Source organism: Cercospora kikuchii (genome assembly GCF_019650295.1).
Source record: "Cercospora kikuchii DNA, contig_00002, whole genome shotgun sequence".
In the NCBI taxonomy this organism is placed as follows: domain Eukaryota; kingdom Fungi; phylum Ascomycota; class Dothideomycetes; order Mycosphaerellales; family Mycosphaerellaceae; genus Cercospora; species Cercospora kikuchii.
In genome coordinates, this window is record NW_025408583.1 from 5,036,701 (window position 1) to 5,049,923 (window position 13,223).

The following is a 13,223-nucleotide window of genomic DNA, read 5'->3' on the forward strand; positions in this document are numbered from 1 at the left end:
GCATACTCTGCTTCCACTGCTTCCAGATGTCGCAGGAAACGTCCTACCCCGCAGGATGAGGGAAGCGGCATCTCTCGAATGACAATATGATGGGAACAACGAGTATAATGAACGGGAGAAGCAAAGACGCGCAGCTCATTGGCAACGTCGCTGCTAGCCCATGGCCAAACGGGACGCACGAGTTTGATGATTTCATCGCAGTCAGCTCTTCGTCGATGAAAAAGGCGAACGGGCTGCTAGAGATTGAATGAGGGTGGAAGAGATGTCAGAATGTGCAGCACTGCTTACCGCCAGCGCTGACACAAGATGGTGGTCGAGGATGAAAATCAAAAAAGCAAGATTGAGGTTAACCACGTTGCTTTGATGCTTTTATGACACGTACCGATGGAATCAAACAAGTCACTCGTTTTGCTTCCGGCTTCATATGCAACGCGTATGTTTTGTGTGTGTGTGCTGCAGTGAAAAGACATGCTTTAGTGTTACATCCTTCATACAATCCTCTCAAAAAGACAAGTTCCACAAAGGATCACGTACGTAAGTCGATTCAATTCCTTCCCAGCTATGCTCTTGACGTTGTCGTCGCATTCGCTGTCCTTCGTAGTTGGACTGGCTCGTCCAGTGAGGGCGTTGTTGCTCCATTGCTGCTGACACTGCCGAGGCATTTCAGAAGAACCATAGAGAGGATGCAGGACGTACGCTTTTCAGGCTCTTGCTCCTCTCTGCCACTTCCGCCGTCTTCGCTCGTTCGGATCCAGTAGCATCGAGAACAAATCTCGTGCGCGGAAAGTGCATGAAGAAGTCGACTAGATCTCTTCAATCTCACCTTCCTCCGAGCCACTCTGGAGAGCAGGAGGCTCTTCCTTCAGCAAGCTGGTGTCGGGCTCAGGAGAACGGGTCCGTCCGCCTTCGCGGCGTGGTCGCTGCAAACTTTGTTAGCAAAGGTTTGAAGCAGTATCGTTGTGAAGACTCACCTTGTTGTCGCGTCGACTAGCCATGCTGGCATCGCTCTCGCGTCTCTTCCTCACACTCGGTGGCCGGCTACCGACCACGTCGTCATCACCGTAATCAAGTGTTTTACCCTTGTCACGAGGATCAGCACGAGACATGTAATTCCTCTCACGCTCAGCTTCGCGAGCACGGCGCTCGCTTTCGTACAGGTCATCTCTCGTTGGCCGTCTTCGATCGTCGCGTCGATCATCGCGACGGTCGCGCTCGTCGTAGCGATCGACCCCGCGTGGCGGAGGCGTGAGGCCAAAGGACGCTTTTCTATACTGTCTCTCGCGATCAGCTTGAGCTTTGCGTCTGTCGGCCTCGTAAGCATCAATCTCTGGTGTGCGGGTGCGGTGCCGGCGGTCGCGGTCTCTGCGATCATCACGATCGTCTCGGCGAGATCCATTACGGTAATCTCTGCTGCGGTCTCTCTCGCGGTCGCGACGGCGGTCGTCGTCCTTCTCTCTAAGACGGGCCATGTACTTATCATATGCCCGTCGTCGAACTTCATCCTCAGCTGTGTCCCAATCACGAATGCCTGACAGCCTCGCGACCACATCCTCGTAGCTGTCGTCCAAACGAATGGGAGGATGAACCTTCTTCATTGCCGTGCGAATACTGTCGACAATGGCCTTTTGTTGTCGCTCGGCGCCGATCTGCTTTTCCTCTTCACGGCGCTTGACCTTTTGCAGAATCCTGTCGAAGATCATGCTCACTTCGTCCTGGCTCAAGCTTGCCGTCTTTGGGTGTGAGTGCATGATCTCTGTGAATTCGTTTAGTGACGTCTCAAGAGTCACCTCGAAGCGTTGCTCTTCAAGGACGTCCAGTGCATCGTTTCGCTTTGAGCGTAGCTTGCGTTCTTCATCCTCAACCACATCCCAGAAGAGCTCTCGGGCGTTCGAAGCTGTGGCGCCCGGGTATGGAGGAACGGGAACTGTGAGATAGTTGAGGAAGCGCTCATCATCTTTGATCAAAGGGAAGAAGTCTGACCACTTCGAACCTGCCTTGATCTTGCCTTCTTGCAGCTTCTCGTTGAGAAGCTGCTTGTAGGCATCGCGAGCCTGTCGCTGCTTTCGCTTCTTCAACTGCTTTTCCTTCTGCGTCGCCTCGTTGGCGGATCGCTCAAGCGCCTTCATGTGGTTTTCGAAAGCGAGGAAGATGTCGAGCTTGTGTACGCCTTTCAGCGTTTCATTCGTAACGAATCGCTCGTTGTTGTCGATCTTCTCTTCTGCGTCCGTCCACGTTGTGTTTGGGTCAAGTATCAGCACTTCAAGAGTCTTCTGTAGCTCATTCATGGCATCCTTACGCCGCTTCGCCTCGTTCTCTACGTGCTGCTTCTTAAGCTCAAGCACGTATTCATCAAATATGTTGCGACGTTCGTCCTCATCACCAACACTCTTGAACGCTGATTCGTGCTCGATGGTGGGTCGAGCCGTCTTCCAGCGCGTGTAGTGCTCGATGTTGTCGTGCGTGGAAAGCATGCGTCGGAAGTCTTCGCGCGCCCTCTCCTTGCGCTCCTTTTCCTTGCTCTTTTGCTCCGCACGCATCTCGGTGCAGTACTTCTCGAAGGCATTCTTGCGCTCCTTCGGGTCCTTGATGGCGCGATACTCGCGATCACGAATGACGAGGCGTAGTGCATCCTGCCATTCAGTGTCAGGCGTGATGTTGTTGCGTTTTAGCAGCTTGAAGAAAGCCTCCTCAGCAGCCTCGGCCGTGCTATACTCTGGCTCATCTGTCTTGACGGGCATTGGACCGCCATACCCGACCTGCTCTCGACGTGCCTCCCATGGGTTTCCGCCGCGGTCGCCGCGATCGCCGCCTCGGTCGAACGAGGGCTTCTGTGGCAGGCCATGGTCGCGGTCATCGCGCCTGCCGCGACCCCCGTGGTAGTCGTCGCGTCCGCCGTACCCACCTCCACCGCCAGCCACAAAGTCGGGACGTCCATTTTGCTGTTGCTGTTCCTGCTGCCTGCGCACAGCTTCGGGAAGAGTCCAGCTGGTCTCTTTGGTTACTTTGTTGTAGTAATACGTCTTTCCATCGGCCGCCTTTGCTTCAGCCCAATCCGCAGCACTGCCAGCTGGTCCTGTGGGAGCCGGACCTTTCGCAGGTGGCGCGACCTCGACATTCGGCGGCGGGTCCCATCGAGTTTCCTTGGTAATTTTGTTGTAGTAGTACGTGCGGCCATCGGCAGCCTGCGCCGCCGCCCAATCGCTCATCGTGCGGATGATGCGCGAGACTCGTGATTCAGGTCTTGTCAGTGCGTCCGCATCGAGGTGGTGTCAATGGCTGATGGTTGCGGGCGATGGCGGAGGTGGTGTCGAAGCAGCAGCACCTGTCAAGCGCGGGAGCTTCAAAGTTTCTCCGCTGCAGTCGCGTCTGCTGGAGCCTTGGCAACGGTTAGGCTGTCCTACCCACCCAAACGCCCACCGCTCGCGACATCACCTCTTGCAAGCGAATCTGTGCTTTGGAAGTGCCTGCTAATCGCTTACACCTATCTGCTGGATCGCTAAAGACTCTGGGTCGGCTGGAGCGGCGCGAGGACGTACGCAATCGACCGCCTTTCCAAGCTCCGGCTCCTGCGTGAGCAGTCCTCTCAGCGGGCACATGGCAATCTGTCTTGCCCCAGCCAATCCACTAGGTCGCTATCGACATATGCACTATGCACGACATCTGCAATACCGGTTCATGTGGCCTCTTTACTCCGGCCGAATATGGTTCTCCGTCCTGAAGAACATGATCGATCGACCAGTTCACCCGCAGCGTTGGTGCATGATGGCTGTCGTCTGGTTGGGCTGCGAGGCGCCTTCGACCTATGAGAAGCGCGCTGCCAGGACATGGTGTGATATGCAACTCTGTCTGTCATCGCTCATCGCAGTCAGCTGGCGACCAACGGCCGTCTGCGTGGGTGCGTGGCTTGGTCTTCTCACCAAGTATTGCTGGTCTTGACCGGTGCCTTGTGACCAACCACGCGAAGCTTCTCTGTTGGAATGCGCAATCTGCTGTAAGTACTAGGCGATCCGTCGCCCCTCTGCGCTGCTAGCTCTCATCCTTTCTCCGCAATAATGTCGAAATGAGCGCCATGAGCGCGGCCATGACTCGAGCAGCTATACCACAGTTCAGATATCACGAATGGCCAGAGGGACAGGCTCCAGTACTGCAATTCACTGCGAAAGCACCGTCCACGCCAGGGATCGCACGCCAACTCAGTCCATGGTATGATCTGCCGTCGCCAAACCCGACTTCACTCTCGATACCTTTCGTCAAGCACTGTCCTGGAACTGCCCCTCTACCTTTCGTGTGGGATCCAGTCAACAAGGACTACTTCTGCTACGAGCCCGAGACGACTTGTTATGTATACGCAAGGCTTGGGCGCATCCACTATGATTCAGTCAAGCGAGAACACTTCCGCCCGGACGGCGTGCAACGATTGACCTTTGCAAGCACCTATCCAGAGCACCGAGTCTATCAGACCGGAGAGATCTTATTCTGGGATTCGCGGAGAAAAGACTGGTATCAATATGACATGCAAACTCGCCGCATCCTCTGGCGCGATCACAGATGGTGGCCCTTCCCACCCAAATTCGAGCCTCCCAGTCTGAACAGCCCTCCTCGCTCTCCAACGCGCTCCGCCCCAGCAAGCAACGTACAACACTCGCAATCCTCACTCTACCACACACTGCCGATCAAGATGCGCACCGAACGAGCCAAAACAGAGCAGCCTCGCATCATCGAAGTTACTCCTTTCGATGCCTCAACGGTAGCAAGCGACTCAACTCACCACAGCTTACCGACTGTTATTGAAAGGCATACGCACCTCCACCCCAAGCACGAGCACCTCCATCTCAGGCACAAGCACAAACATCTCGGCTCCGAAACCATCGTCGTCACCGAAGAGAAAGACGACGACATAGTATACGGAATCCCGCTCCACAGTCACCATCGCGGCCGCAAAAAGCACCGCAGACATAGAGGCGAGATATACGACCTGCAGGATCTGGTCGATAAAAGTATGTCTGTTCCTACTACCCACCTACCACTAGCCATGCTCTATCCTTCTTCCTTTGAATGAAGCTAACCACCATCTCGACACAGCAATGCGAAAGAAACGGCGCTATTCATTCTTCTGAACTTCTCCCCTTGGGATCAAAATTCGATGTTAAAATTTCTTGTAACTTGTTGTTATTACTCCTCTTCTTCAGCTCAAAACACGTAGTTTACAACAGTCTACGTCTTCATTCGATATCACTTTTACTACTTCAATGTTCACATGCACTTCACACATATGGCAAGCAGAAGCTACGGAGCCACTTTTAGTTCTTTTTGTCTCCAATAAAAGTTAGATAGTAAATCGCTTTACAACATTGTCGCTCACATTCATTACTCCAGACGCAGAAGATCACGATTTTGCGATCTGATCTTTCATCTCATACGGCGAAGAGGGAGCAGCGACAAGATTTCAAACTACCTTGTTGGTTCTTTGCCGCTCACTCACCACATCCAAAGCCTTAAACGAAATTGTAGCAGAGAACATAAAGTTTGCAAATATCACACATCATACACATACATGTATATTTCACATGATGATATATGTATCTGTACAACTACCGTCTCCATCTCGCATCGTGCCGACCAAGCACGCACACGTAGGCATAGGCTCATTAATATTTCCTCGCTTTGTCCTTCCTCTCCTCTTTCTCTTTCCTCTAAGTTATTGGTATCTCTAAATAGTAAGTGGTAATAGTAGTATTGGTTTCCATGTTTCCCTCTATGGTGTCATATGCCCCAACCCCGATAAGATGCCCAAAAGATGCCACACCAATAGTCCAGAGTTGATAGTAGTAGTGTCCCGAAAAGGGATTCCAGTCGAGCCGCAATCCAATGCGAATCTTCGCTGCCAGTGACGCCATCGAGATATGTGTATCATAGTGAAAGCCAGAGCAAAGAAGCGTACAATAGTCTTGATCAAGGTCCGAGAATCCCAGAAATGCAGGTGAGTAGTGTCCAATATTTGTTTCGATCATTCGTGCTTCGTGAGTCCAGAAGAGTTCCATGCATCAGCAAGAGGGAGTGTCAAGTTCACTTCGTAAACTTCTCAGCTCTCTCCCTTTCTTCCACGATTTGCGCCTGCAGCTTGCGCATTTGCGTGAACGCCGCGTCACGCTCGGTCTGGAGCTCTGCGACTTCCATCTGGCTGGAGTTGACCCTTTCGACAACGTGCTGCACGTCCTCTTCAGCCTCACGCAACAAGCCTTCCAATTCCCGGACCTTGCGCTCAAGGAGCTGGGTGCGGCTCATTTCGAGTAGTGAAGTATCGCTGAGTTTCTTGCTTCCCAGTTTGGGGCTGACCCGCAGTAGGGGTGAAACGGGCGAAAGTTTGCTCGCATCAGGAATGGTGATGGTGAGTCGTGAGAGGGCTGGGGTGTCGGCTTCGTCGATGCGCTTGACTTGGGCATCGTGGTTGGCGAGCGTAGTTTCGGAGTGCTGCTGTGCGGCGAGGACGCTGTCTTCCATGCCAGCAAGACGTTTCTGCATCTCTTCTATCCGTTTCGTCGACAACTTCTGCTCCTTTTCGCCCTTAGCGATGGCTGCCGCGAGTCGCTCACGCAACTTGGTGTTGGCCTGAACTTGTGCCTCGAGTGCCACGGCAAGTTCGTCCATTCTTGAAGCTGAGGCCATCAGTTCTTTCGCAGTCTCGGGATCCGCACCCTTGGCCCTCTCGCGATAGTCATTGGCAACCTGCTTGGCATGATCTCGTTCGTTTTCAGCGCGCGAGATGGTCAACTTGAGCTGGCTGTCATCTTCATTGCCTCCTGATGGACTGGAAGGGTCAAGATCGTCCCGATCCGAGAGCATGTTGCGAAGGCCGCGAGTCTCCTGTTCGGCACGATCCAGATCCATCTTTAGTCCACCCAAATTCTTCTCATACTGCCACTTCTGCTCAAGAGCGTCTTCAGTACGTTTCCGCAGGGTTGAGACTTCGGCCTTCAGAAAGGAAACCTCTTTGGCGTACACCGCTCGCCTGGGCGTGGAGCTCTCAGCCCTGTCTTTTGCGGCAACAATTTTCTTCATGGCGCGCTCGTGCTCCTTCTGTTGTCTGTCATAACGCTTGATCAGAAGTTGCAGAGCTTTGTGTAGAGCGTCTCTCTGATCGATCGTATCCTTGTCGCCGTCAAGAGATCCAGCGCGTTCTCGGGTGGCACCAGCACGGTCGTTCTTGATCGATCCAACGCGACGCAGACTGCCATTCCTTGCCAGCGAACCAGATCGATGCATGCTCATGCGGCCTGCATTTGCGACTCCTTCCTCGGCGATACTGTTGAATCGAGAGTGACGGCTGTCCCCCTTCAGGTGAGCAAGTTCCTGCTGCAAGCGCGAGTTCTCGTAAACGACAGCCTGATTGTCTGCAGCCTCTGCCTCGAGACCCTCCAAGCGGGACTTCAGTGATGGAACCACCTCGTTTCGCAGGTTTTCTGCCTCGTTGCGGAATCTCTTCAGCTCTTCCATCGTAGCACTGTAGAGATCTTCAAAGTTCTCCTTGGTCATCTTCTCCTGGCCCAGACGCCTCCTAGTCTCGTCGAGCGTAGTTTCCAGCTCGTTGACCTTGACCACCAAGTCCTGCTGATTCTCTTTTTTGTCCAATTGATCTTCCAGATCCCTGACCAATTCTTCCAAGTCTCGTCTCCTATTCAGCTCGATCTGCAGTTTCGAAGCCATTTCCAATTTGATGTTTGCCTTCTCTTGCTCAACCCTGCGGACCTTCTTGTCCAATTGCTCGAGCCTCGCATCGACGTCGGTGATAGGGAATTTTGTCGAGCTAGCACCACTGTCTGAGAAGTAGTCGCTACTTCGTCGTCCTCCAATCTCGGACTGTGGGATAATGGGCATCTCGGCCCGTACGTGATCGAGCTCATCCTCCAGTTCCATCTCGCGTCGTATCGAGTTCGCGAGCTCCTCGCTAATGTGCTTCAGTTCTCGTTCCAGTTCGCGAACGTGGGCATTCGAGGCACTGTCACCTAGGAGCAAAGGAGTGTCCGGATTGTGGAAGTAGGAGGCATTCGCTTTGTGCACGTCCAGGCCTGGCGGAGTCAGCCGAGCGTATACTCGTTCCCCCGCCATCTCGATGGGCAAGGTTTTAGCCACGCCGGGAGATGGTATAGGGGAAAGGGACCGATCTGAGAATGTAGTGGTGGGAGACGACGTGCCTTCAGTCCCTCCTGATCCATTCCACCCAAAGAATCTCCCCAGGCCTCCCGCGCCTGTGGGCGACTTGGGTCGCTTTATAGACCCAGCCGAGCCTTGCGAATAGGCTTCAAGCTCCTCATCTGTCAACCTCCGCTGTACGCCGTCCATTTGCAGAGTCATTGTGGGTGCTTTGCTTAGTGAAAGCATGGATGATCGCCTGCTTGCCCCCGAATCGGAAAATTGTTGTTCGTTACTATCAATACTGGCAATTGAATGCTTATGTGCGTGGGAAATCGTGTTATCATGCTTCGCGTGAAAGGGGGGACTGGAGGGCCGTGGGCTACTGTACGCCGAAGAGGGTACAGTGCTGGCAATGTGCGAGTCTATTGACGCACTGCGGTCGTGGGTCGAGTACCCAGCGGGGATCGTGTACGACGACCTGTCAACTGTCAGCTTCTGACTGTCACCAACGGCTGCCTCACACGCGTCGGAGCTCCATACCTGTCAAGGTCGTCGCGCGCGTGGACTGCCTCGTGGCCAAACAGGGGTCCTGCGACCTCACTGCTCTGCCGCCGATGGGCGTGTGGTGTTGTCTGCACCGGCAGCGGAATGTCCAGTGAGTATGGCCTCCAATGCGGATCGGCAAGCCGCGGGGATGCCTTCTCGGCTATGGAAAACGAGGCGGCACGAGGCGACTTGGCTTGCTGGAATGCTGCGAGATGGCCGTTCGGACGGACAGTGCTCGGGACTTGTGAGCGGAATGCGGAGAAGGAAGGCGCGTTGATGGCCGCGAGAGAGGTCTTCTTGCGCGCGGCGAAGCCTGTAGCTGGCGGAGCTCCTGTCGCGTTGGCGACGGTGACGGTGGGCGAGGCGGCGCCGCTGGAGTCGTAGTTGCTGGAGGAGTAGTGGAGGAGGGAGTCGCGCTCGAAGGGGGCGTGAGCAGAGGTGGTATGGCGGTGGTCGAGGTCGTGAGCAGGAGGAGGAGCAGCAGCCGTGGCAGCAGGAGGGTGGAGGATGCGCGGCGTAGAGGTGGTGGTGATGCTAGGCCTCGTAGCGGAGGCGTGGTCTGCGTAGTGGTCCATGATCACCATCGAGGGCGTCCGCTCTCGACCGCTAGAGGGAGCGTGTCTAAATTGTGTGACTTGGACCGTCGGCCTCGACGTTTCCCAAAGCGTGCATGCAAGGCGCCAATCGCAAGCGCCAACGCCCACCCAGCAGATGCGGCGACGCTGTTTCGGGCATGGCCCGTTGCGCTGGTGGCCAAGCAGACTGCGCGCTGTGGCGCCGCGGGAGAGGGAGGGAGCAGTGCGCAATCAGTGCGATGCTGGACTGTCCTCCAGCAATCTGACGTCCAGACAGCAGCCAGCGCGTCCTCCGAGCAAATCACGGCACAGCATTGCCCTTTCCTGCTGCACCCTCATACCGCCAGCATTCCTCCCTCACCACTCACCACCGCCCATCCCTCCACACCTTGCGCCCACCACCTGGTTCGCTGTCAACACCGGCCGCCTGTCAATCTCTCGGCGCGTGCATGCACAATTGCACGCCCCACTTAGCACTCGCCAGCTGCCAGGGGCACAAACTCAATCACGGATTTAGCCCAGGAACCCGCCCGCATCAGTCCCATCTCGGCTTTCGTGCAGAACCCTAACCTCATCCAACGGATAAGGGGTCCTTCCACGCTTTCCTACTTTCGTCCTCCCCTTCACCTCCACCAATTGCGCACCACTGCACACTTGACGCCTCGCGACAGCCACAATGTCGACAGAATTGCAGTGCAAAGCTCTCGATCTCTCCAGCATGTCCTGTCCAATTCTCTGAAACCTGTCTCAACGGTCATGACATCGCAGACATCGACCCAGGAACTGGCTGACAATTGTTTCAAACCTCAACTTGACCGATGATCGCAATCCAGCATAAATTCTCCGTCTCTAGTAGACGCGCGCGGCTGCTGGAGAACATCCGCAACTGTAACACGTGCTTGCAGAGCTGCTAGCAACTGCTATGTATCGGAGTTACCTTCAACTTTGCAACGAGCAATATATTTTACTCTTTCTTGCCGTGCCGTTCTATCGGTCTCATCGGTGACATCTTCACAGCCTTTTCAGACATGTCTCTCCTCATCATCATCGCTTACATCTCCCAACACCCAAGACCTTCATCTACACATTCTACCACACCCTCGCAAAATCCTTACGAATACGCATACGCATACTTGGCACGCAGAAACCAACCAGCAACAAGCACTGTGCATGTGAAATTATCCCTCCTCGTCGATCATTTTTGATTGGCAAGCGAAAGTCCACGGAAGTGGCGCCGTTGAGATAAAGACGTGCCGTACACGGCCCCACGGCAAAACCGAGCACCGTGCGGACAACGAGAGTTCACGCTCACAGCGCCTATAAACGCCTCTTCGTAGAAAAGCAAAAGCTGTGACCTTATCTACTCTACTGCGTTCTACCTAATCCAAATGCGGCAAATACAAAAGTTGTTTCGAGAAATACGAGATTTTGCGGAGTAGACTCCAGTCGTTCTGTGGCAAAGTGGAGACTAGTAAGCCAAGAACTAGACAGCATGAGGAAAGTAATGCGCGGACCTCTCAAGTGATTGATTTGTTGCGAGAGATTCAAATGTTCATCAATGTTCATCAACGTCCATCGTTATACAACGACCAAGGGCGATGGACTGTTATTCGTCAAAAACGTATGTTGCTGCTTCGACAACACTTTCTGTCCTACACGCAGCACACATCACAACATCAGCAACATCCACCACACTCTTCACCTCCAAACACCTCGTCTATCTGTCGACTCATTTCTTCTTCCCCTCCAAATCCGCATAAAACTCCCACCCAAAATTCTTGCTCGGATCATTAAACCTCAACTTCCTATCAATCTTCTCAATCCTCTCCAAATCCTCCTTCTCCAACACAAAATCCCCCTTCAAATTCTGCTTAATTCGTGCCTCCGTCTTACTCTTCGGTATAACACTCCTCCCCTGCGTAACACCCCACGCCAACGCAACTTGCGCCCCCGACTTATTTCCATACTTCTTTCCAATCTCCACAAGTTCCGGATCCTCAATCAATTTTCCAATATTCTTCCCACTATCGTAGATTTCATTCGAATTTCCAAAGGGAGAGTATTGTGTGACGTGAATGCCCTTTTCCTTGTGGAAGGAGTAGAAGGCTGTTTGTTGGAGGTAGGGGTGGCATTCGTATTGGTGGGCTGCGGGGACGATGGAGCAGTTTTGGAGGAGACGGGTTAGTTCGCTGTGGGAGAAGTTTGAGATTCCGATTGCGCGGGTTTTGCCTTTCTTTTGGAGGGCTTCCATGGCTTTGTATGTGTCGATGTAGTCGGCAGAGCCGGTTAGGACTTTGTCGTTTTCTTTAGGGAACATGGAGTCGCCGTCTTTGAATGCTGCGGGGAGGTGGTGTTAGTATGAGGATGGGTGAAGGGTAGGAGGGGAAGGCTTACGTGAAGGCCAGTGCATGAGGTAGAGGTCTACGTAGTCTGTGTCGAGATCTTTCAGACTTGCGTCGAGAGCCTACCATCGCCAATCATGTTAGCGAATCTGTACATTTTCGTCTCAGCACTGCTATGAGAATGCTCAAGCTCACCTTCTCCACACTCTCCGGATTATGCGAATTATTCCACAACTTCGTAGTAATAAAAATCTCCTCTCTTGGCACACCAGACTTCTTGATACCCTTCGCCACCGCAGGCTCAGTACCATAAATCCTTGCAGTATCAATATGCCTATACCCAGCCTTCAAAGCCAGATACACGGCGTCTTCCTGCGCATCTTTATCCTGCCAGGTTCCGAAGCCAATGGCAGGAATCGAAGCTCCGGTATTGAGCTTCAGCTGAGTAGTCGAAGCCATTCTGAGTTGTTGTGTCGTGGTCTTGCTTAGATGGGATGTAACTTGTTGAGCTCTTCGCAGAGGATTTGTTGTGTTTGCAAGGAGTCTGGAGGCCATTGGAAAGGTTGCACAAGAAAGAACAAAAGAGCTGTTCTTGTAGAAACTATGTTGGGAGACTACTGTGTACTACGAAGTACGATGATGGCACACTGAGCTTGAGCTTTCGACTGTGATGGCCTCACAGGGTTCTCTTCTTACCTCACACGCGGGCGAGACGGAGGTTGTTCTTTTGTCTTGTGCGACTTTGGTTGGTTCGTTGCGGAAGGCCGAAGGCAGAGCTGCTTTCATCGTGACGTAGCCGAACTGCAGGCACGCGAATTGCGATGATGCTCAGAAGAATCAAGCATTGCCTTTGAGCCGCTCAGTCTCGGCACTTCGGCCTGCAAGATGGATGCTTCGAGACCTCATCGTGCCAATGTCTTTCCTACACCAGCCTGTCGGTTGTGTCGAGACGTCACTGCGATATTGTTGTTGCTGTTGATGCCGACGACGCGTACGCGCTTTCCCGAGCACTGCTGCTTCGGCTGAAATCCGGCAGTCGCGTCTGCGTCAACTCCATCTCCTCCTCCTCCTGAGGTCCCATCTACCACTGCAGACATCGACTCACCCTGTGCCATGCAGCGGTGTTCACGCAACCCGTCCTCCGAAATGAAAGTGCGGGCTAGGACAATTTACCCGTGAAGAAATTGTCAACGAGCGAGGAGAGGAGAAACGATGTGCCGACCGTTGAGCCTACCACGATTCGTGCGTTTCGTCTGGAGATCTATAATTGAGACATCAATATAGGAGAACCAGGTGTTCGAGAAGAAGCGAAAAGAGATTTCGGTTAAACGCGAATGTATCAGCGATGAGTAGCGCGATTGATGAAGGCAGTCAGCCTGCAGCGAACACGTCGCAGACAAGAAGTATTACTGAGCTGAAAATAGATGCTCGAGAAGGCCTGCGCATCTTGGTCGCCATACCGGTTTCTTCACATCGTCCAACTCCCAGGAAACGGAAAACGTGGCTGGACACGCATGCTCATTACGCGCGGCCACAATGCGACCTTTGTACCAGTGCACAATTGCACTGGTCCCAAATGACGTCCACTTATCTACTGGAATAGCCAAAGGCCACGCGCCTGAAGAAG

At 53.5% G+C, this 13,223-nt stretch overlaps 4 protein-coding genes across 4 annotated transcripts; 1 reads left to right on the forward strand and 3 right to left on the reverse strand.

The window, feature by feature from the left end:
• Window positions 1–803: 803 nt before the first annotated feature.
• On the reverse strand, window positions 804–3,206 carry CKM354_000422100 (uncharacterized protein; the record flags this gene model as incomplete). The annotated part of the gene is made up of 2 exons (XM_044799453.1): window positions 804–920; window positions 972–3,206. The coding sequence occupies 2 exons, from the start codon at window positions 3,204–3,206 to the stop codon at window positions 804–806; spliced, it is 2,352 nt and encodes a 783-aa protein (XP_044655388.1).
• Window positions 3,207–4,060: 854 nt separating this feature from the next.
• On the forward strand, window positions 4,061–5,117 carry CKM354_000422200 (uncharacterized protein; the record flags this gene model as incomplete). The annotated part of the gene is made up of 2 exons (XM_044799454.1): window positions 4,061–4,997; window positions 5,083–5,117. 2 exons carry the CDS (start codon window positions 4,061–4,063, stop codon window positions 5,115–5,117), a joined length of 972 nt encoding a protein of 323 aa, XP_044655389.1.
• A 949-nt stretch (window positions 5,118–6,066) lies between these two features.
• On the reverse strand, window positions 6,067–9,263 carry CKM354_000422300 (uncharacterized protein; the record flags this gene model as incomplete). Its single annotated transcript, XM_044799455.1, has 2 exons — window positions 6,067–8,611; window positions 8,674–9,263. 2 exons carry the CDS (start codon window positions 9,261–9,263, stop codon window positions 6,067–6,069), a joined length of 3,135 nt encoding a protein of 1,044 aa, XP_044655390.1.
• A 1,720-nt stretch (window positions 9,264–10,983) lies between these two features.
• On the reverse strand, window positions 10,984–12,151 carry CKM354_000422400 (uncharacterized protein; the record flags this gene model as incomplete). Its single annotated transcript, XM_044799456.1, has 3 exons — window positions 10,984–11,591; window positions 11,649–11,718; window positions 11,792–12,151. The coding sequence occupies 3 exons, from the start codon at window positions 12,149–12,151 to the stop codon at window positions 10,984–10,986; spliced, it is 1,038 nt and encodes a 345-aa protein (XP_044655391.1).
• Between the last annotated feature and the right edge of the window lie 1,072 nt (window positions 12,152–13,223).